Raw genomic sequence first — 20,000 nt, 5'->3', positions numbered from 1 at the left:
ATTATCTGCAATTTTTGGGACGGGAATAGAGGGGAGGGGACGTATAGGGAGAAACCCATTATTTTTTATCTAACTGTTTCCTACAACTACTGGGTGTTGAAAATTGCCGCCACCACCACCACCACCACCACCGTGATAGTGTTGCGGCATCCTTGTTTACATGTGACGTCACTTGACTTTGTTGACACCACCGCGATTACGTCACCTTTGTTTACATTCTGACGTCACGAGGACCCCGCTTAAAGGAACTTTCATCCAATTTACCCCGCTTTAAAGGATTTTTACCAACGGAATTTCACGATACAAGAAATTCTCACCCACTGAGTTTACGGAATTTTCCACACGCTCAAGACCCTGATAAATGGGTCCACGTGGAGCCCCGATTTAATGAACTTTCATCAGCATCTAGCAAAGACCCCGGTTTAAGGCACCCATCTAACGCAGGAACCCCTTTATGACCCCTCATCCATCAGGGAACTTCGGTAAATCAACCCACATCCATCAGGGAACCCCGATATAGGAGCCTTATCCTGCAAGCTAACCCCGATAACTCAGTTCTTCCCCACCAAGTTAAGTTCGGTTTAGTGAACGTCATCCACCATAGAATCTCAATAACTCGAACATCATGAATCGGAAAACCCCGATTTAGCAGCCTCACCCATCTAGGTCACCCCGATAACTTGAACCTCATCCAGCAAGGTAACCCCGATAACTTGACTCATCCATTAAGGTAACCCCGATAATTTGACTCATCCACCAAGGTAACCCCGATAACTTGAACCTCATCCACCAAGGTAACCCCGATAATTTGAACCTCATCCACCAAGGTAACCCCGTTTACTTGGTCCTCATCCACCGGTCATCCGCACTAGTAATCATCCACCTGGCCTCGGTACACGGTCTCAGGTACATTCACCGGCTCGATGTACACCTGCTCTTCCACCGGGGCCTCCTCCTCCTTGAACTGGGGAAGGTATTGTGGGGGGCCGGCGGGGGCGGGCTGGTACACGGGGGGCTGGTAGGGGGCCGGGGAGTCTAGGGGGGCCTGCTCAGAGGGTTGATATTGAGCCTGGGGGAGTGGCTCGCTAGGGATGAACTCCGGGGGGTGGGGGGCAGCATTCTGGGGGGACTCCTTGTAAGCCGGGCGGGGCGGGGACTTGTAGGGTGACTGCGGGGCGTGGTCGGGGTACTTGGGCGACCCCTCGTAGGACACCTCAGCCTGGAAGCCGTTGTAGTGATCCGCCGTGTAGGTCACCGTCTGGACGCGGCCGTCGGGAAGCGCCACCTGGTAGGATCCCTTCACTGCCTGCCCGTCGCTGTTCTCCTTGTGGCCGTAGTGGGAGCCGGAGTAGGCGTCCTTCACCCCGTAGTCGAAGGCGTAGGGCTTGGGGGGCTCCTGCAGGACGTGAAGGAAGGAGAATAGGAGGTGAGGGGTGAGATTTAGCTCTTTGTTAGTTATGATTCCTGCAGGACGTGAAGGAAGGAGAATAGGAGGTGAGGGGTGAGATTTAGCTCTTTCAGTTAGCCATGATTCCTGCAGGACGTGAAGGAAGGAGAATAGGAGGTGAGGGGTGAGATTTAGCTCTTTCAGTTAGTTATGATTCCTGCAGGACGTGAAGGAAGGAGAATAGGAGATGAGGGGTGAGATTTAGCTCATTCATTTAGTTATGATTCCTGCAGGACGTGAAGGAAGGAGAATAGGAGATGAGGGGTGAGATTTAGCTCATTCAGTTAGCCATGATTCCTGCAGGACGTGAAGGAGTGGAGGATATCAGGAGGAGAAGTTAGCTCTCTATTCAAGTAGATTGTCGGATTACCAAGACCGCTGCAGGACGTAAGGGAAGGAGTGAAGGATATCAAGGGTATAGATTCGGCCTTTTTCAGTCACCCACTCGGACTACTAAAACTTCTGTAGGACGCGAAGGAAGAAGTCAGAGGGAGAAATAAGCTTTTTTGAGGGAGGGAAGGATGCCAAGGGTAGGAATTAGCTCTATATTTAAGTCGCCAGTTCAGTCTCCGGTAGTTTGTGCATTTCAACCCCTCGATCATATAACCCGGCAAGGATATCTTACACAGGGACACAAGGCGACTACGAGAGGCAAGTCGGTCAACACACAGATCCATATTCTCAAGCATTTCGGGGCTAATTACCACATTTGTTAAGGCTTTGGTAGAGACTGTGTGTGTTTCCATGTGTAGCGTTATGGGCCTAGTGATAGTTTGACAAGGATTCTGCACTATGAACTTGAAAAAAACAGCAACTCATGAGAACACGACTAATCTCCGTTCTGACCTTTGGAAATAATTGTAGTGAGAACCGAAAGTGTCTGAGATTACGGGTCTTAAGGGACTATTACACTGGGAAAATCTATGTGGATCTTCAGTCAAACCACGATTTCCGCTAGCGTGGTTCTCATTTGTTTCTTGTTATTGCTGCTGCTGATGATGGTGAGGAATACCGTCTACCGTAGCTTTGGAAGATCGTGGACACGTCAGAAAACCACGGAAATATGAGAACCACGCCAGCGGAAATCGTGGTTTGACTGAAGATCCACGGAAAATTTGCCCAGTGTAACAGCCCCTTAACTAGCTCCAGAGAAAGGCGTTGTTCATCTTCTCTCCCCGTCCATGAATCTGTCCAACCTCCTTTTAAAATTCCTATAATCGTGTTTGCTTCTACCACACATTGGCTTAATCTGCTCCACTCATCCACTGCCCTATTTGTGAACCAGTCTTTATGCTTCCTGAACCTGATTATCTGACTTGAGGCCATTGCTGTGTGTCTTCTGTTTAGTGTATCATCATCATCATCATCACCATCATCATCATCATCATCATCATCAGTTTTTAGCCTTCCACTGCAGGATACAAGACTCTCCCAAGCGCTTCCTCTATCTTTTTTTTTTTTGTGGCGATAGTTTCCAATTTTGATGTTAACGTTGTGTCAGGTTTTCTGTTTCGCCGCGCCATCTGCTGAGCGGCCTTTCTTTGTTGTTTTTCCATCAGTTGTTTTCCAGTCCGTCACTTTTTGTCCGCCTGTCATCCGCTGACCCTGACCGTTGCCATTTCCCAGCCCATCACTTTTTTCCGCATTTGTTTTTTTTTCAGTAGAGGAAGCAACCATAAATAATAAATAAAGACAAAAAAAGCCCGTATGAATAAGTAAAAAACAAAAGCCCGTTATGAATAAAAATAAAAAAAACTCCCGCTGTATGTTGTTCTGTCGCCTACGTTACGTTTCCTACCTTGACATTTCCCAGGTTGTCATTTTTTGTCCTTATATTTTCCTCTATCCTATGTACGTCTCCTACCTTGCCATTTCCAGGTTGTCATTTTACGTCTCCTACCTTGCCATTTCCCAGGTTGTCATTTTTTGTCCATATATTTTCCTCTGTCCTATGTACGTCTCCTACCTTGACATTTTCCAGGTTGTCATTTTTTGTCCATATATTTTCCTCTGTCCTATGTACGTCTCCTACCTTGACATTTTCCAGGTTGTCACTTTCTGTCCATATATTTTCCTCTGTCCTATGTACGTCTCCTACCTTGCCATTTCTAGTTTGTCATTTTTTGTCCATATATTTTCCTCTGTCCTATGTACGTCTCCTACCTTGCCATTTCCAGGTTGTCATTTTTTGTCCTTATATTTTCCTCTGTCCTATGTACGTCTCCTACCTTGCCATTTCCAGGTTGTCATTTTTTGTCCTTATATTTTCCTCTGTCCTATGTACGTCTCCTACCTTGCCATTTCCAGGTTGTCATTTTTTGTCCTTATATTTTCCTCTGTCCTATGTACGTCTCCGAACTTCCCATTTCCCAGATCGTCATATTTTGTCCCTATGTTGTTTTGTCTCCTCCATACGTGTCCTGTTCGTTCCCATTTCCTCATCTGCTACACTTTTTGTCCATATGTTGTCCTTTCTCTTACAAACATGTCTTCTATTTCCATTTCCATGTCACTTTTTGTCCATCGATTGTCCTTTCTTCTAAATACGTCTCCTAACTCACCATTTCCCAGTTTGTTTCTTTTTGTCCATATCCTGCCCATATCTCTTACGTGCGTGCCCAAACCATTTCCTTTCCCAGTCTGTCTTTTCTTTGTCCATCCGTGTCCTGTTCGTTGCCATTTCCAAGTCTCTCTCGCCGTTCATTTGTTGTTCTGCTGTTTACATACGTGTCCTAACCATTTCCATTCCCAGTCTGTCTTTCTTTGTCCATCCGTTGTCCTGTCGTCATACCTGTCCCTTTCGTTGCCATTTCCAAGTCTGTGACGCTGTTCATTTGTTGTTCTGGTGTTTATAACGTGTCCTAACCATTTCCATTCCCAGTCTGTCTCTTTCTTTGTCCATCCGTTGTCCTGTCGTCATACCTGTTCCTTCCGTTGCCATATCCAAGTCTGTCTCTTTTTGTTTATTTTCCTACCTCCTACGAACGTGCCCAGACCATGTTCATTCCCCGTCTGTCACTCTTTTTGTCTGTCTATTGTATTTTTTTCCTGTATACGTGTCTTGACTATATTCCCATTTCCAGTCCGTCACTTTTCGTCCATCTGTTATCCTATCGCTTACATTCGTGGCCTGACCGTTGCCATTTCCAGCCTGTCACTCATCCGGTCCGCCTCTTTCCTCTCTCCTACATACGTGACCTAAGCATTTCCATTTCCGAGTCTGTTTCTCTCCTTATGTTCAATCTATCTTTTCTTATTCACCTGTTATCCTCTCTCCTGCATGTGCCCTGACCATTTCTATTTCCGAGGCTCTCTCTTTTTGTCTAATCTATCTTTTTTATCCATCTTTTGTCCTCTCTCCTTCATACGCGTTCTGACCATTGCCATTTCATAATTTTGATCTGGCAACAAGAACTGCTTCGAATCATCTTAACGTTTCATCAGTCTCGAAACAACAGCAAGAGATTCGAAACCCAGAATGAAGCACTAGAGGAATGAAACACTAGAGAATGAAACACTATAAGAAACACTACAGAATGAGGTAAAAAGAAACGCTACTAAATGAAACAATGAAACACTAGAGAATGAAACACTATAAGAAACACTACAAGAAACACTGCAGAATGAGGTAAAAAGAAACACTACAAAATGAAACAGAATGAAACATTACAAAAATGAAACGAAAATGGAACACTATAGAAAGGAAACACTACAGAATGAGGTGAAAAGAAACACTACAAAATGAAACAGAATGAAACACTACAAAAATGAAGTACTACAGAAAGGAAACACAACAGAATGAAACACAAGAGGAATGAAACAAAACAAAACAATGAAGAACCACAGGAATGAAACACTACATAAAGGAAACACCACAGAATGAAACAATAAAGAATAAAAGAGAAACTATAGAAATGAAATGCTACAAAACGAAATACCGGGAAACACTACGCGAATGAAACTACTGAAGGGAAGAGAATGAAACACCGCGGAATGAAACAGAATGAAACTACTACAGGGTCCAAAGACTAAAGATTGTAATGATGGAGGACGAAAAATGATGAAGTCGTTAGTAGAATCGAACCTCCTATCCTACATCCTTCAGGCAAGAGCGTAGGATGGAGGCGAAGGACTGACGGGTAGGATAAAGGAGAGGAAGATGCTGTTTAAATTACGATGAAAGAAAAGAATAGGAAGAACAGAGAGAGAGAGAGAGAGAGAGAGAGAGAGAGAGAGAGAGAGAGAGAGAGAGAGAGAGAGAGAGAGAGAGAGAGAGAGAGAGAGAGAGAATCGAGTTTTCAGAGAGAAAGGAAAAAAAATGGAAAAAAAACACGGTGATTTAGGAGGGAGGTGAAGGAAGGAAGGACGGCATGAGGGAAGGAAGGAGGGAGGGAGGGAAGGAGGAAGGGCGGAGAGAAAAAAAGTCAGTTTGGTAGAAATGGAGGAAAGTTTTGGGAACGAAAGAGGAGGAGGAGGAGGAGGAGGAGGAGATCAAGACAGAGGAGGAAGAGCGATGTGAGGTTGAATTATGGGAAAAAAGAAATTACACAGGAGGAGGAGAAGGAGGAACAGGAGGAGGAGGAGAAGGAGGAGAAGGAGGAGGAGGAGGAGGAGGAGGAGGAGGAGGAGGAGGAGGAGAAGGAGGAGGAGAAGGAGGAGGTAGGGAAGAGAGAGAGAGAGAGAGAGAGAGAGAGAGAGAGAGAGAGAGAGAGAGAGAGAGAGAGAGAGAGAGAGAGAGAGAGAGAGAGAGAGAGAGAGAGAGAGAGAGAGAGAGAGAGAGAGAGAGAGAGAGAGAGAGAGAGATTAACGATGAAGTAATAAGGGTTGGAAGAGAATCAAGAATATTGCGAGTGAATAAAGATAGATAGATATAGATAGATAGATAGATATAGATAGATAAATCGATAGAGAAAGATCATAAATAAAAAAAAACAGTGACATGCAAGTAAAATTAATAATGATAATGATAATCAGTGAATAAATGTACAAGATTTTTGCAATCTTAAACAGTTAGGGATGAAAAATATATTCCATTTTTTTTTTTTTTTTTTTTTTTTTTTAGTGAAGGAAACAGCTCGAGGGAAAAAGAAAGACAACAATGAAGAAAAGCCTGCAAATGAAAAAAAGGCCAGCAAATTGACTTAATATATTGAAAAATCCTCTAAAACACCACAAAATCCAAAAAAGATGAGAAATAACGTCAAGTTCTACTTAAAATAATCTCGAAAATAATAAAAGGTGTTCCTTAATTAAAATAACACTTAATATGATACTTCGAAAAAAAAAAAGATCTAGGTCAATCCAATTTTCTTAATACATAAAAGACGCCAAATTACACTTAAAACAATTATTAAGTCACGCATGTATCCCTTAATATAAACTTAGGAAATAACGCCATATTATACTTCGAAATAATTATATCAGCAGAAAGATAAGAAAAATCCCTTAAGTTTTATACGGAAAAATACTTAAATAATTAGAAGAAAATCATAGTCAAGAAAAATTCCGGATATGATACTAAACCGATACGTAAAGTGATGCCTCTATAAAGACCCCGAAAATAAAATAGTGAAAGTAATTCCCTTAAACTAATACTTCAAGAAAAATGCCATGCGCTCACCTCCTTCTCCGGGGGGTGGTAGGGGGCGGGCGGGGGGCCGTAGGAGGGTGGGGGGCCGTAGGAGGGGGGCGGGCCGTAGGGGGGGCTGTCGGGGTGCGGACGAGCCAGCGCCGCCCCCACCAGCAACACGTACACGGGGACCTGGAAACGTACACAGATACACATAAACATACATACATACATACATACATACATACACATTATACAGGAGCCATTTTTCTGCAATTTTTATTCTCATTTTTTTTTATCGTACTGTCTATTTGTCTATTTCCTTTGTGTTCTTTTTTTCCTTCTTTCTCGTTCTTTATTTTTCTCTTACATTCTTTTATAATTATTTCGTTTATCATTTCCCTCGCTTATACTCTCTCTCTCTCTCTCTCTCTCTCTCCCCCCCCCTTCACAAACACCATAATCTAAATCACCACCAAACATCAACATCAACAAAACCAACAAGTAATTACAACAACTTCCTAATCACCAGTCCATTATTACACATGTTTTCGCCTCGCTCACCTGTTTGACTTCCCTAATTAACCTTACCTGGAGGAGCATTGTGGGAGGGTGTGCGGAGGGAAAGGTGCGCTCCGTGGACAGGTACGAGGAGGAATGTGCTGGCAGGGAGATAGTGTCTTCCTTATATACCTCCTCCTCCTCCTCTTCTTCCTCTTCCTCCTCCTCTTCCTTCTCTCTCAGTGTCTTGGTTCTTCCTCCCCCTCCTCCCCCTCTTTACTCTTCTGAAAGTCTAGAATAAAGAAGCACATGGCAGGCAGAGGAGGAGGAGGAGGAGGAGGAGGAGGAGGAGGAGGAGGAGGAGGAGGAGGGATGAATAATGTCAGGGTTGGAAAAAATAGAATAGAGGGTGAAAGAGGAAAGGGAAGGAGGAGGAGGAGGAGGAGGAGGAGGAGGAGGAGGAGGAGGAGGAGGAGGAGGAGGAGGAGGAGAAAATATATGAAGGACATCAAATTTTTGTGACACTGAAGAAAAGGAGATAAAAGGAAAATATGGAAGGAAAAGGAAAGGAAGGAAGGAAGGAAGGAAGGAAGGAAGGAAGGAAGGAAGGAAGGAAGGAAGGAAGAGAATTAAGTTATGTTAGGAGGAAGAGGAGGAAGAAGAAGAAGAAGAAGAAGAAAAAAAGAAGAAGAAGAAGAAGAAGAGAAAAATAAGAGTTCAAAGAAACGAAGAGGAAGAGTAAAGAAAATGTATAAGTCGGAGGAGGAGGAAGAGGAGGAGGAGAAGGAGGGGGAAGAAGAGAGGAAGCGGAAAAAGAGGAGGAAGAGGAGGAGGACTAAATAAATGCATTGCGAAGGAAAAGAGAAATGAGATAATGCGGATGAAAATGGAGGAGGAGGAGGAGGAGGAGGAGGGAAGGAAGGAAGGAAATTGGAAACATTTATATTACGAAACAGAATCCATAAAACAAACAGAGAGAGGAGAGGAGAGGAGAGAAGAGAAGAGAAGAGAAGAGAAGAGAAGAGAAGAGAGAAAAGAAAAGAAAAGGAAAGGAAAGGAAAGGAAAGAAAAGAGAGAAGGGGGGGGGGGCACACGCGGCTAGTACAAACACGTGACAGCCGCCACACACCTGCCTAATTAAACAGCTGCCGCGTACTCTCACCTGGGCTTTCTCATCTCATTATATGTGATCTAAATAGTGGCCTCTTGAATGGGGTGGGGGGGGGGGGACAGGTAGATTGGTAGATAGGTTGACGGACAAACACATAGGTAAAGAAACACAGACATAGATAGGTAGACAGACAGACAGGATAAAACGGATGTGCATAAGAGTAAGTTTAATAAAAAGTAGTTAGAAGGAAACGAAGAAATATTGGACGAACAAGAACAGTATCAACAGCAACAAGAACAGCAGTAGTGTACCAAGAAAACTAAAAATAAAAGTGGAAAAAAGAAGAAGGAATGAAGAACAGGAAGAAGAAGAAAAAGTGGAAGAAGAAGAAGAAAAAGAAGAAAAAAGAGAAGAATAGGAAGAAGAAGAAGAGAAAGAAGAAATATACTAAAGGGGATAGAGATTGAGGAGGAATGGAGTTAGGAAAAGAGAGTTAAAGAAGAAAGGACACAATGGATGAAAAATAGAAGGAAATAGCAGTGAATAAAAATAAGGAAGGAAATGGGACCGACAACCCCACCATTTAAAAAGGGGCTGACAGACAGATAGGCAGATTGATAGACAGACAGACAGACAGATATGCACGTTGATAGACAGACAGACAGTATGAATGATTGTTAAAAGAGGAGGAAAAAAATATTGAATGGGAGGCGACAGACAGACACGGAGAAACAATCAGACACACACACACACACACACACACACACACACACACACACACACACACACACACACACACACACACACACACAGACATTAATATAGATAAACAGACAAAAAAATACAGCATGCAAACGTAACCAAACACATAAATAACCAAGGAAAACAAACAGTTATATTCAACAAACAAACAACAACAAAAAAAGCAAAATAGGAGAAAGTAAAAAAAAAAAAAAAATCTTGCGTAATAAAGTTGAGAAAATAAATAGATAGATGAAAATAAATAAACCACCAAACAATAAGGAAGAGAAAAAAGCGAACCCGGTCCCACAAGTTAATGAGGCGAGTCACAGGTGAACGGTAAGTTACACACGCCTCTGCGACCCACCTGGTGAAGTGCATTGAGTCACGCTGCCCAGGTGACGGGAGGAGGAGGAGGAGGAGGTAGAGGAGGAAGAGGAGGAGGAGGAATGGAAAGGGGGGGAAATGAAAGGAAAAGGATGAATGAGAAATGATGATGATAAGGAGAACGAGGAGGAGGAGGAGGAGGAGGAGGGGGAGGAGGTAGAAGAATGGAAACAGGGGGGAAATGAAAGGGAAAGGATGACGATAAGGAGAACGAGGAAAAGGAGGAGGAGGAGGAGGAGGAGGAGGAGGAGGAAGAAGAAGAAGAATGTAAACAGGGGGAAAATGAAAGGGAAAGGATGAATGAGAAATGATGATGATACGGAGAACGAGGAAGAGGAGGAGGAGGAGGTAGGAAGTAGTTAAGTGAGAGGAAGGGAATCGTATTGGAAGTAAGGAAAGAGAGAGAATGCAAGATAGAGAGGAAAGGAAGCGAGGGCGGAAGAGAAGCAGAGTGGTGATAAACATGAAAACAAGCAAAGGCAGGAAATAAAAAAATAAAAAAAAGGGAGCGAGGAGCGAGGGAGGAAAAGAAACGGATTGGAGATAAAGATGGAAGAGAGTCAAGAAAGGAGAGGCAGAGAAGGAAGGAAAGGAGAGAAGGAAGGAAGCAAGGGGAGGAAGGGAGAGACAGAGAGAAGGAAGGAAAGGAGAGAAGGAAGCAAGGGGAGGAAGGGAGAGATATAGTGAAGGTAAAAGTGATGTATCAAATGGGACGGAGATAAAAGGGGAAGGAAGGTTGTTGATAAAGGAAAGAAAAAGGGAGAGAAAGAGGGTTGGAAGGGTGGATGAAAATTGATCAACTATTTGTTTTTCTTTATTTTTTGTTTCCTTCCTTCCCTCTGTTGTTTAGGAAAAAAAGAAATAGAGAAGAAAGATGGAATGAAAAAAAAGATATTGATTTAATGAAGAACGTAATAATAGACAAAAGGAATGAGAAAGAGAAAGACAAAAGAAAAAAAAATAGAGATGAAGGGGAAGAGAATAGGAGGAAAATAAGAAATATGTGAGTGAGCGAGAGTCAGAGAGAGAGGAAAGGAGATAAGGATGATGGAGGAAGAGAAAGAGTGAGGGGGATGGAGGGAAAAAACGGGGAGCAGGGGAGGGAGAGAGAGAAGGGGAAAGAAACCAATGACGGAGGGGAGGGGACTGTGGGCAGGGAAAGGGGGTATTTTGTTCTGGTAACGCTGTCACTTAAGGAGGGAGGGAGGGAAGGGAGGGAAGGGAGGGAAGCGAAGGGTGGATGGGAAAGTAAGAGGAATGATGGGAGAACAGAAAAAGTGTGTGTGTGTGTGTGTGTGTGTGTGTGTGTGTGTGTGTGTGTGTGTGAATTTTCCACTTTAATTCCGCTACACACACACACACACACACACACACACACACACACACACACACACACACACACTCCAATATCATTTCCTCTAATAAAATTTCGGTAATAATGATAATAAATATAATAGTAGTTGTTGTAGTAGTAGCAGTAGTAGTAGTGACAACAATAATAATAATAATAGTAATAACAGTAATAAGGGTTGTAAAGGAAATAATAACAGTAATCAGACTAATAACCCGTTTTCTTTCTTTCCAGGTAAGTTTGCGGGGAGACCCAAATTAATCAGCACTTTCACATTTTTAAAGAAAGAGAGAAAGAAAGAAGCAAAGAAAGAAAGAAAAGGTAAGATAAATGAGTGAACTGCTTTGTATTGCTTCCTCCTTCCCTCCCTTCCTTCCCTCCTCCCCTCCCTTCCTTCCCTCCTTCCCTCATGCCATCCCTTTCTTCCTCCCCTCCTTCCATCCTACCCTACTTCCCTCCCTCCCTCCCTTTCCTCCTCTCATCCTTCCCTCCCTCTCTCTTTCCATTTCCTTCCCTTCACCTATCCATCTTCTTCCCTCTCTCTCCCTCACCCTCTCCCTTTCCCTTCCTCCAATTTCCCTTGTTTCCTTCTGCTTGCATTTCCTTTCTCCTCCTCCTCCTCCGATCACTCGGTGGTCAGAAAAATGGCAGATGTCCTTCAACACTGCCAAATGTAAAGTAATGCATATCGGATCCAGAAACAGCAACCACAAATACCACATGGGTGTCGAACCACTACATGTTGTGGAAGAGGAAAGAGACCTCGGGGTCACCATCAGCAGTGACTTGAAACAAATAAAACACTGCAAGTCCGCCTGTAAGAAAGCCAATACAATGCTTGGGTTCATATCGAGGAACTTCGAATACAAGACACCGGGAGTTATGTTATCCTTGTACAATTCGCTGGTAAGGCCCCACCTGGAATACGCCGTGCAGTTCTGGTCTCCTAATTACAGGAAAGACATTGAATTACTTGAGAGAGTACAGCGCCGCGCCACGAAGATGATACCATCACTGAGGACGAAGCCCTATGAAGAGCGACTCGAGCGACTCAACCTCTTCACGTTGGAAAAGAGACGCCTGCGGGGAGACATGATACAAGTCTTTAAGTACCTGAACAAGCTCAGCAACGTTGATCACTCCAAACTCTTCACGCTACAAACCGACCTGAGAACAAGAAACAACGGAAAAACAATTCAAGCAAAGCGATGCAATACCGACATCGGCAGGAGTTATTTCTCGAATAGAGTTGTTCGCCACTGGAACAGCCTTCCTGCAGAAGTGGTTAGCGCAGAGACCATCAACTCCTTCAAGAAACGCATTGATCGCCACTTTGCTGCATCGGGAGTGAACTGAACGTTCCCAAGAGTAGATACACAAGTGCTTTAATCCTTCCCTGCAAGCCACTCCTATGGCAAACGGATTGATTGAATCACTGAACGCAGGCAGCCTAGTAATGAGCCAACAGGCTTTCTGCTGCCTGCTACTCCATGTTTCCATGTTTCCTCCTCCTCCAATTATTCATCCTTCTGACTTCCCTTCACTCTAGTTTAGTTTTTTTCCTCCATCACTTTCCTCCTCCTCCTCCTCCTCCTCATTTACTTTTTTTTCATTCACTCTTTCCCTTTCATTTTCCTCTCATTTTCCTTCCTTCTCCTCCTCCTCTTTCTCTTCCCCCTTTAATTTCTGTCCCATTTCTTTTTTTAATTTCTCCACCCTTTCATTTTCCTTCTGTTTCTCTTCCTCCTCCTCCTCCTTGTAGGCTTCACGTTCAATAGCGGTACTTCGGCATTCCGTTTTCCTCCGCCTTTGTAGTGAAAGAAAACGGGGCCGCGTTGAGGACCGACCCAAACATTGACGACTTGGTATTCACGTTCACCTCTTGTACCGCGATCAATAGGGTGAGAGAGAGAGAGAGAGAGAGAGAGAGAGAGAGAGAGAGAGAGAGAGAGAGAGAGAGAGAGAGAGAGAGAGAGAGAGAGAGAGAGAGAATAATATCACTATAAACAAAGACAAAGGATGAGAGATAGATAAATAGATAGATAGATAAATAGATAGATAGATAAATAGATAGATAGATAAATAGATAGATAGATAGATAGATAGATAGAGAGAGAGAGAGAGAGAGAGAGAGAGAGAGAGAGAGAGAGAGAGAGAGAGAGAGAGAGAGAGAGAGAGAGAGAGAGAGAGAGAGAGAGACGTTGTTTTTACCTGTTGAAAGTAAGAGTTGTGGTTCCGTAAATTGGTGTTTTCTTGTGTTGCGTCAGACTTGCGTGAACGATGCTAATTTAACGCCACCGGTAATGGCTGTTACGACTGTTGCTGCTGCTGCTACTACTACCACCGCTACTACTACTACTACTACTACTACTACTACTACTACTACTACTACTACTACTACTACTACTACTACTATTCCTACCACTACTACTACTACTACTACTACTACTACTACTACTACTACTACTACTACTACTACTACTACTACTACTACTACTACTACTACTACTACTACTACTACTACTACTACTACTACTACTACCAGTACTATTACTACCACTATTACTACTACTACTACTTTACCACCACCACCACCACCACTACTACTACTACTACTACTACTACTACTACTACTACTACTACTACTACTACTATTACTGCTACTACAACCACTACTTCTGCTACCTCTTTCACTACTACTACTACTACCACTATTATTATTATTTCTACTACTACTACTACTCCTACAACTACTACTACTACTACTACTACTACTACTACTACTACTACTACTACTACTACTACTACTATTACTACTACTACTACTACTACTACTACTACTACTACTACTACTACTACTACTACTACTACCTCTGCTCTATTACTACTACTACTACTACTACTACTACTACTACTACTACTGCTGCTATTACTACTACTACTACTACTACCACTACTACTACTACTGTTGCTTCTACTATTTTTTCCTCCTTTGAAAAACTGAATTTAAAGTTAAGGAAAGGACTTCAGTAATTTTTCCTGTCTTTATTATAACAAAAAAATCTTACGAAAACATAACAAGTAAACAAACAAAGACGAACAGGATAATTAACGAGCTCAGAGGAGGTAGGTGGGCGTCTCTTCTGGTTGTTGTGTCTCAGGTGTATCCAAGTTAAATTAGACCAATTCCATGTAAGATCCAGGTTATTAAGGCGGCACCCAGGTGAGGTTTGGTTCGCCTTGTTGACGATGATCTCGCCCAGGTGAGCGTTGGGGACGTTCAGGTGAAGTTGAGTGAAGTTAGAGGAAGTTAGGTCAGGCACAGTAACTCCAGTGTGACTTCTGGTGAGGGGATATGAAGTTAGTTAAGTGTAAAATTTAATAGGCCGAGATGACTATATGAAGTTATTTGACGTCGTGTAAAGCTGTGATGTTAATTGATGCCAAGTGGAGTACAAGTGTTGCAGTTTGATGAAGTTATCCGGCCATGCAGGTTAAGCTAAGGGACAAAGTGATTCCATGCTTTTCCATGTAAGGTTTGATGAGGGCAGGTGGAGGTCTATATCCCCCTTTGAAGTTAGGTGAGCCATCTAGCCATTCAGATGAAGTTAGGGATATCTCTAGGTATTGGTTGATGAGACAGGTGAAGTTTGATGTCCCTAGGTGAAGTTAGGTGAGCCATGTAGCCCTTTAAGTGAAGTTAGGGAACTGAAGGTGATTCCAGATGAGTGTAGGCGAAGTTTGATATCCTCAGGTGAAGTTAGGTGAGTCAGGTGAAGTTTGTGTCCTCAGGTCCCTGGTGAAATTATCTAGGTGAAGTCAGCCGGACAGGTAGGTGAAGTTAGGTGACTAGGTGATTCCATACATCCTCAGCGGAAGTTTGGTTAGATCAGGCGAAGTTTGGTGTCATCGGATGTCGCCAGGTAACGTTAGGTGATTCATCCGGCCTCGTAGGTGAAGTTTGGTTATTAGATGACCCCGGGTGAAGTTTAGTGTCCTTAAGGTGCGGCCCGGTAAAGTTAAGTGAGTTTTCGGCCACACGTGAAGTTAGGGGAAGTTTGATGTCCCTAAGGTGTGGTCAGGTGAAGTTGTGTGAGTCATCAGGCCATAAAGGTAACATTAGGTGCCTCCAAGTGTCCTCAGGCGATGTTTGGTTAGCTCTGGTGAAGTTAAGTGGCCTCAGGTGTGGCCAGGTGAAGTTGGGTGTCATCAGGTATGGTCAGGTAAGATTCGGTGTCATCAGGTGTTGTTTAAGGGTCCTCAGGTTTAGCCAGGTGAAGTTAGGTCGTCCCAGGTGAAGTAAGGTGAAGCCAGGTGAAGTTAGGTCGTCCCAGGTGAAGTAAGGTGAAGCCAGGTGAAGTTAAGTGTCCTCAGGTGTGGCCAGGTGAAGTTAGGTGTCTTCAGTTGCGGCCAGGTGAAGTTGGGTGTCGTCAGTTGTGACCAGGTGAAGTTAGGTGTCGTCAGGTGTGGTCAGGTGAAGTTAGGTGTCCTCAAGCGTGGTCAGGTGAAGTTAGGAGCCTTTAAGTGGTTAAGTGTCCCCAGATGAGGTCATGTGAAGTTAGGTGACCTCATTTGAAGCCATATGCAGTTACGTGTCCCAGTTGCGGTCAGGTTAAGTGTCCTCAAGTGAAACCAGGATAAGTTAAGTAGTCTCAGATGTGGCCAGGTGAAGTGAAGTGTCGCCAGGTGTCTTCAGGTGAATTTAGGTGGTTTAGTTGTCATCAGGTTGTTAGTTGTTCCCAGGCGTTGTCAGGTGAACTTGTGCTTTCATATGACCTCAGGTGAAGTAACGTGAAGTTTAGATGTCATCAGGTATGGCCAGGTGAAGTTGTCTCAGGTGGGTCCAAGTGAAGGTCGTCGAGTCAGCCCGCCACGTAGGAGAAGTTGTGGTGGGCGTCGGGTCGCAGAAGGGAGAAGGAGCCCGACGCCGCCCGCCCATCGAACTCCTCCGCGTGCCCGTAGCGCCCGCCCTGCTCCTCCACCTGGTACTGGAAGGCGTAGGAGGGGGGCAGGGCCTGGGGGGGGGGAAACAGAAGTGATAGAATGAATAAGAAGAAGGGAGGGAAAATTCATGGGGGGGGGGACAGAAGTGATAGAATTAATAAGAAGAAGGGAGGGAAAATTAGGATGTTGGAAAGAAAGAGAAAATGAAGGATGATTAATACGTATAGGAAGGAGAGAAAGGAAAGTAAGGGTGTAAGGAAGGAAGGAAGGATAGAGTGAAAGAAGGAAGAAGAGGAGGGAGGAAGATTAGCAAAAATGAAATGTACATAAGAGCATTAAGAGTCTGCAAGAGGCCGGTAGGTATACACAAGCAGCTCCTGTGAACCTAACCCCACCTAACATCACTATCCATGAATTTATCTGACCTTCGTGAATGTATATCCCGTATCGGAGCTCACAACATGACGCCAAGCCTGTTATACTCATTCACCACTCTTTGTAAACCAGTTCTTGCCTTTGTCCTTGTTGTATCTGAATTTATCCAACTTAAACTCGTTGCCACGTGTCCTACCCGGCTCTCTTACCACCAAAACCTTGTTAACATCACCCTTCATCCATTTATAAAGTTCTATGAAGACTCCTCGCACCCTTCGCCTTCCCAGAGAATGGAAATTTAAATGTTTGTCAATCCCCGTTAGGCAAATTTCGCAACCCTTGCATCACTTTATGTCATCCTCCTCTGCACAGATTGTAACAGCTTGATACACATTCTATAGTGAGGTGACCAAAATTGTATCGGATAATCGAGATGAAGGAAAACGTGAAGGACAGAGAGGAAGGGAGGAAAATATACGGTAGGAAGAGTAAAACAGTGTTGAAGGAGGTAGAGGAAAGGAAGGAAAGAGTAAAAGGGAAAGGTAAGCCAGGGAGAGGAAGGGGGAATAATGGAGGAAGGTGACAGTTGAAAGGAAAGGACAGGATGAAGGGATGAATGAAGGAAAGGAAGATTTGCAATAGAGAAGTGTAGGATGAAGGGAAAGATGGAAGTAGAGAGAAAATTGTAAGAATGAAAGTAGAAAGGAAAGGAAAACAAGAGTGAAAGTAGAATGTAGAAAGTTGAAAAAAATAAAGAAGTTAGAAAGTAAGGAAACAGAAGTGATAGAATGAATAAGAAGAAGGGAGGGAAAATTAGGATGTAGGAAAGACAGAGAAAATGGAGAATAATTAATACGTATAGAAATAATGATAGGAAGTGAGGAGAGAAAGGAAAGTAAGGAAGGAAGGAAGGAAAGAGAGAGTGAAAGAAGGAAGGAAGGGAAGGAGAGAAGAGTAGGGTGTAGGCTATCTAGGAGGTAAGGAGAGAAAAGTAAGTATAATGAGGAGGAAAGATGAAAGGAAGGAAGGGTGGAAGGAAGGACGAAGGGAGGAGTAGGAGGAAGGAGGGAGAGATAACCATATGCATGAAGTAAGGAGATAAAGGGAATGAGAGAGAGAGAGAGAGAGAGAGAGAGAGAGAGAGAGAGAGAGAGAGAGAGAGAGAGAGAGAGAGAGAGAGAGAGAGAGAGAGAGAGAGAGAGAGAGAGAGAGAATGGAGGGAAAGCGTTGGTCAGATGGATGGAGGTAAGATATGAATTAGCGTGGGAATTCAATCCATGTTTATAGGAGGAGGAGGAGGAGGAGGAGGAGGAGGAGGAGGAGGAAGAGGAGGAGGAAGAGAAAACGTAGAGAAAAGTAGCGGTAGTAATAGTTGTAAAATAGTAACACACACACACACACACACACACACACACACACACACACACACACACACACACACACACACACACACACACACACCATTACCTTACCTACCTGTCTATCCTCGGTGGTGGTGGAGGTGGAGGTGGAGGTGATGGGGGGGCGGTGGTGCTGTAGTTGCGAAAGGCTCAACTTGCTTCTTATCTTAGGCCTAAACTTGCTTATAGGCCTTTGTTTCTTGGGCTTGGTGGTGGACTTTAGGTGGTGGGGTGGTTGTGGTGGAGTGGAGGAGGAGGATGAGGATGAGGAGGAGGGGGGGTGAGGGATGGGAGTAGGGAGAACAGGGCGGGATGGAGGAGGAGGAGGAGGAGGCGGTGATGATTTTGTGGTTAAGGGGAATGAGGAAAGCTTCTGAGAGGTGGTGGAGGAGGGAGAAGGAAGAGGAAGCGGTGGAGATGATGACGAGGAGATGGATGCATAGGAGGAGGTGGAGGTGGAGGGGGAGGAAGGGGATGGTGGGGGGAAGGGGGTCTGGGGGGTGGGTGTAGTGGAGGGACTCTCTACATTGTAAACAGGGGGGAGTACCTCGTATTGGAACTGCGCCGTTGTTGTGGTGGTGATGGTGGTGGTGATGACAAACACCGCCACCACCCCGTTCACCACCCCCAGGCATGATAATGTGGCCATCTGTGAAGAGAGATCGGGTGTTAGGGGTGGTGGTGATATGGTGGTGGTATTAGTAGTAGTAGTAGCAGTAGCAGTAGTAGTAGTAGTAGTAGTAGTAGTAGTAGTAGCTCATTTCTATTCTGTCCAACTTCCTGATGCAAGAGTTAACACATTATCGCCATTCTTTCATCCATATAGGTTGTCCAGCTTCCTAATGCAAGAGCTAACAGAACGTCGTTACTCTTTCATACATATATGCTGTTCAATTTCGTAATGCAACTGTTAACAAGTATCGTCGCTCTTTCAACTTTTTATGCTGTCCATCTTCCTAATGCAAGAGTTAGCCTGAATCGTTACTCTTTCACCCTTTTATGCCGTCTAATTTCCCAATGTAAAACCTAATCAGTGTCGTTGCTTTCATCTTTATCCAACTTCCTAATGCAAGAATTTAGCTGTATCGTCACACTTTTATCGTCGAACTTTTCAATGTAAGAGCTAATCAGTGTCGGTGCTTTCATCCTTACGTGCTGTCCTACCAGTATCGCCGCTCATCGTTTTATGCTGTCCAACTTCCAAGTGCAGGAGTTAACAAGCATCGTCACTCTTTCATCGCATTTACTGGTACTACACTGGTACAGCCTTACTTTCTCTTGGTGTATTTCCTCTATCGTGGGCCATAAATTATATCAAGACACTTCTCACGCCGAAATTGGTGAGCGTTGAAAGTCCTCTGAACCTTCACGTATATCCCTCAAGCTTTCTTTCTTTCTTTTAAAATTTCTTGCTATTCGTGATCTATATTTATTTCCATGCACGTATTTTTTCCCGCTCACGTCCTTGCCCCGAGCCCTAATACACACGTTATTATTTTTATACTTTCCCTCCATTACACAGCTTTCTCCTTCCTCCTCGTCCTCCCCCTCCTCCTCCTCCTCCTCCTCCCCATTAGCTTCCATGTTACGTCTATCCTAGGTTATTTCGTTTTCTCTTCATTTACTCATCGTCTTTCTCTTCCTCATCCTCCTCTTCCTTCTTTTCGTCCTCCTCGTCCTCCTCGTCGTCGTACGCCTCCTCCTCCTCCTCCTCCTCCTCCTCCTCCTTCACGGCAATCAAATTAAGCCTCAATACACCTGTTTGTTGTCCACCTAATTACGTTTCACACCTGTCTCACTTCTTGAATACCTTCTTCTACTTCTTCTTCTTCTTCTTCTTTTTCTTCTTCTTCTTCTTCTTCTTCTTCTTCTTCTTCTTCTTCTTCTTCTTCTTCTTCATCTTCTTCTTCTTCTTCTTCTTCTTCTTCTTCTTCTTCTTCTTCTTCTTCTTCTTCTTCTTCTTCTTCTTCTTCTTTCTCATGTTCTTCTTCGTCTTGTTCTTGTTGTTCTTGTTCTTCTTGTTGTTCTTGTTCTTGTTCTTCTTTTCTTGTTCTTCTTGTTGTTGTTCTTCATTTTGTTCTTCTTCTTCGTCTTGTTCTTGCACTTCTTGTCCTTTTTCTTCGTCTTGTTCTTGTTGTTATTGTTCTTGTTCTTCGTCTTTTTCTTCCTCCTCC

General features: G+C 43.9%; 2 protein-coding genes and 1 long non-coding RNA gene across 4 annotated transcripts in view; 1 reads left to right on the top strand and 2 right to left on the bottom strand.

The window, feature by feature from the left end:
* LOC126981766 (uncharacterized) overlaps window positions 1-7,820 on the bottom strand; it is a 10,098-nt gene extending 2,278 nt beyond the window's left edge. The window contains exons 1-3 of the mRNA XM_050833294.1: window positions 7,608-7,820; window positions 7,068-7,208; window positions 1-1,396 (exon numbers count right to left, since the gene is read on the bottom strand). The exon at window positions 1-1,396 is cut by the window's left edge and continues 2,278 nt beyond it. Coding sequence (XP_050689251.1) covers window positions 869-1,396; window positions 7,068-7,208; window positions 7,608-7,619 — 681 coding nt within the window. The 5' untranslated portion in view covers window positions 7,620-7,820 and the 3' untranslated portion in view covers window positions 1-868. The remainder of the gene's footprint in view (window positions 1,397-7,067; window positions 7,209-7,607) is intronic.
* Window positions 1-20,000, top strand: part of LOC126981764 (neurobeachin-like) — a 237,496-nt gene that overhangs the window by 205,891 nt on the left and 11,605 nt on the right. Inside the window, exon 7 of one of the 2 annotated variants that reach the window (XM_050833289.1) lies at window positions 11,342-11,482. The exons of the other annotated variant lie outside the window; for it this stretch is intronic. Coding sequence (XP_050689246.1) covers window positions 11,342-11,345 — 4 coding nt within the window. The 3' untranslated portion in view covers window positions 11,346-11,482. Of the gene's footprint in view, window positions 1-11,341; window positions 11,483-20,000 lie in introns of those variants that run through there. 2 annotated transcript variants of the gene reach the window in all.
* Window positions 14,138-19,798, bottom strand: LOC126981768 (uncharacterized). Its single transcript, XR_007734129.1, has 2 exons — window positions 17,903-19,798; window positions 14,138-16,122 (listed from the first exon to the last, which is right to left on the bottom strand). It is a non-coding gene; the product is annotated as an uncharacterized LOC126981768 (long non-coding RNA).

Source organism: Eriocheir sinensis, chromosome 49 (assembly GCF_024679095.1).
Source record: "Eriocheir sinensis breed Jianghai 21 chromosome 49, ASM2467909v1, whole genome shotgun sequence".
Lineage (NCBI taxonomy): Eukaryota > Metazoa > Arthropoda > Malacostraca > Decapoda > Varunidae > Eriocheir > Eriocheir sinensis.
The sequence above is the reverse complement of the archived record's forward strand: the minus strand, read 5'-3'. Positions and strand labels throughout refer to the sequence as shown.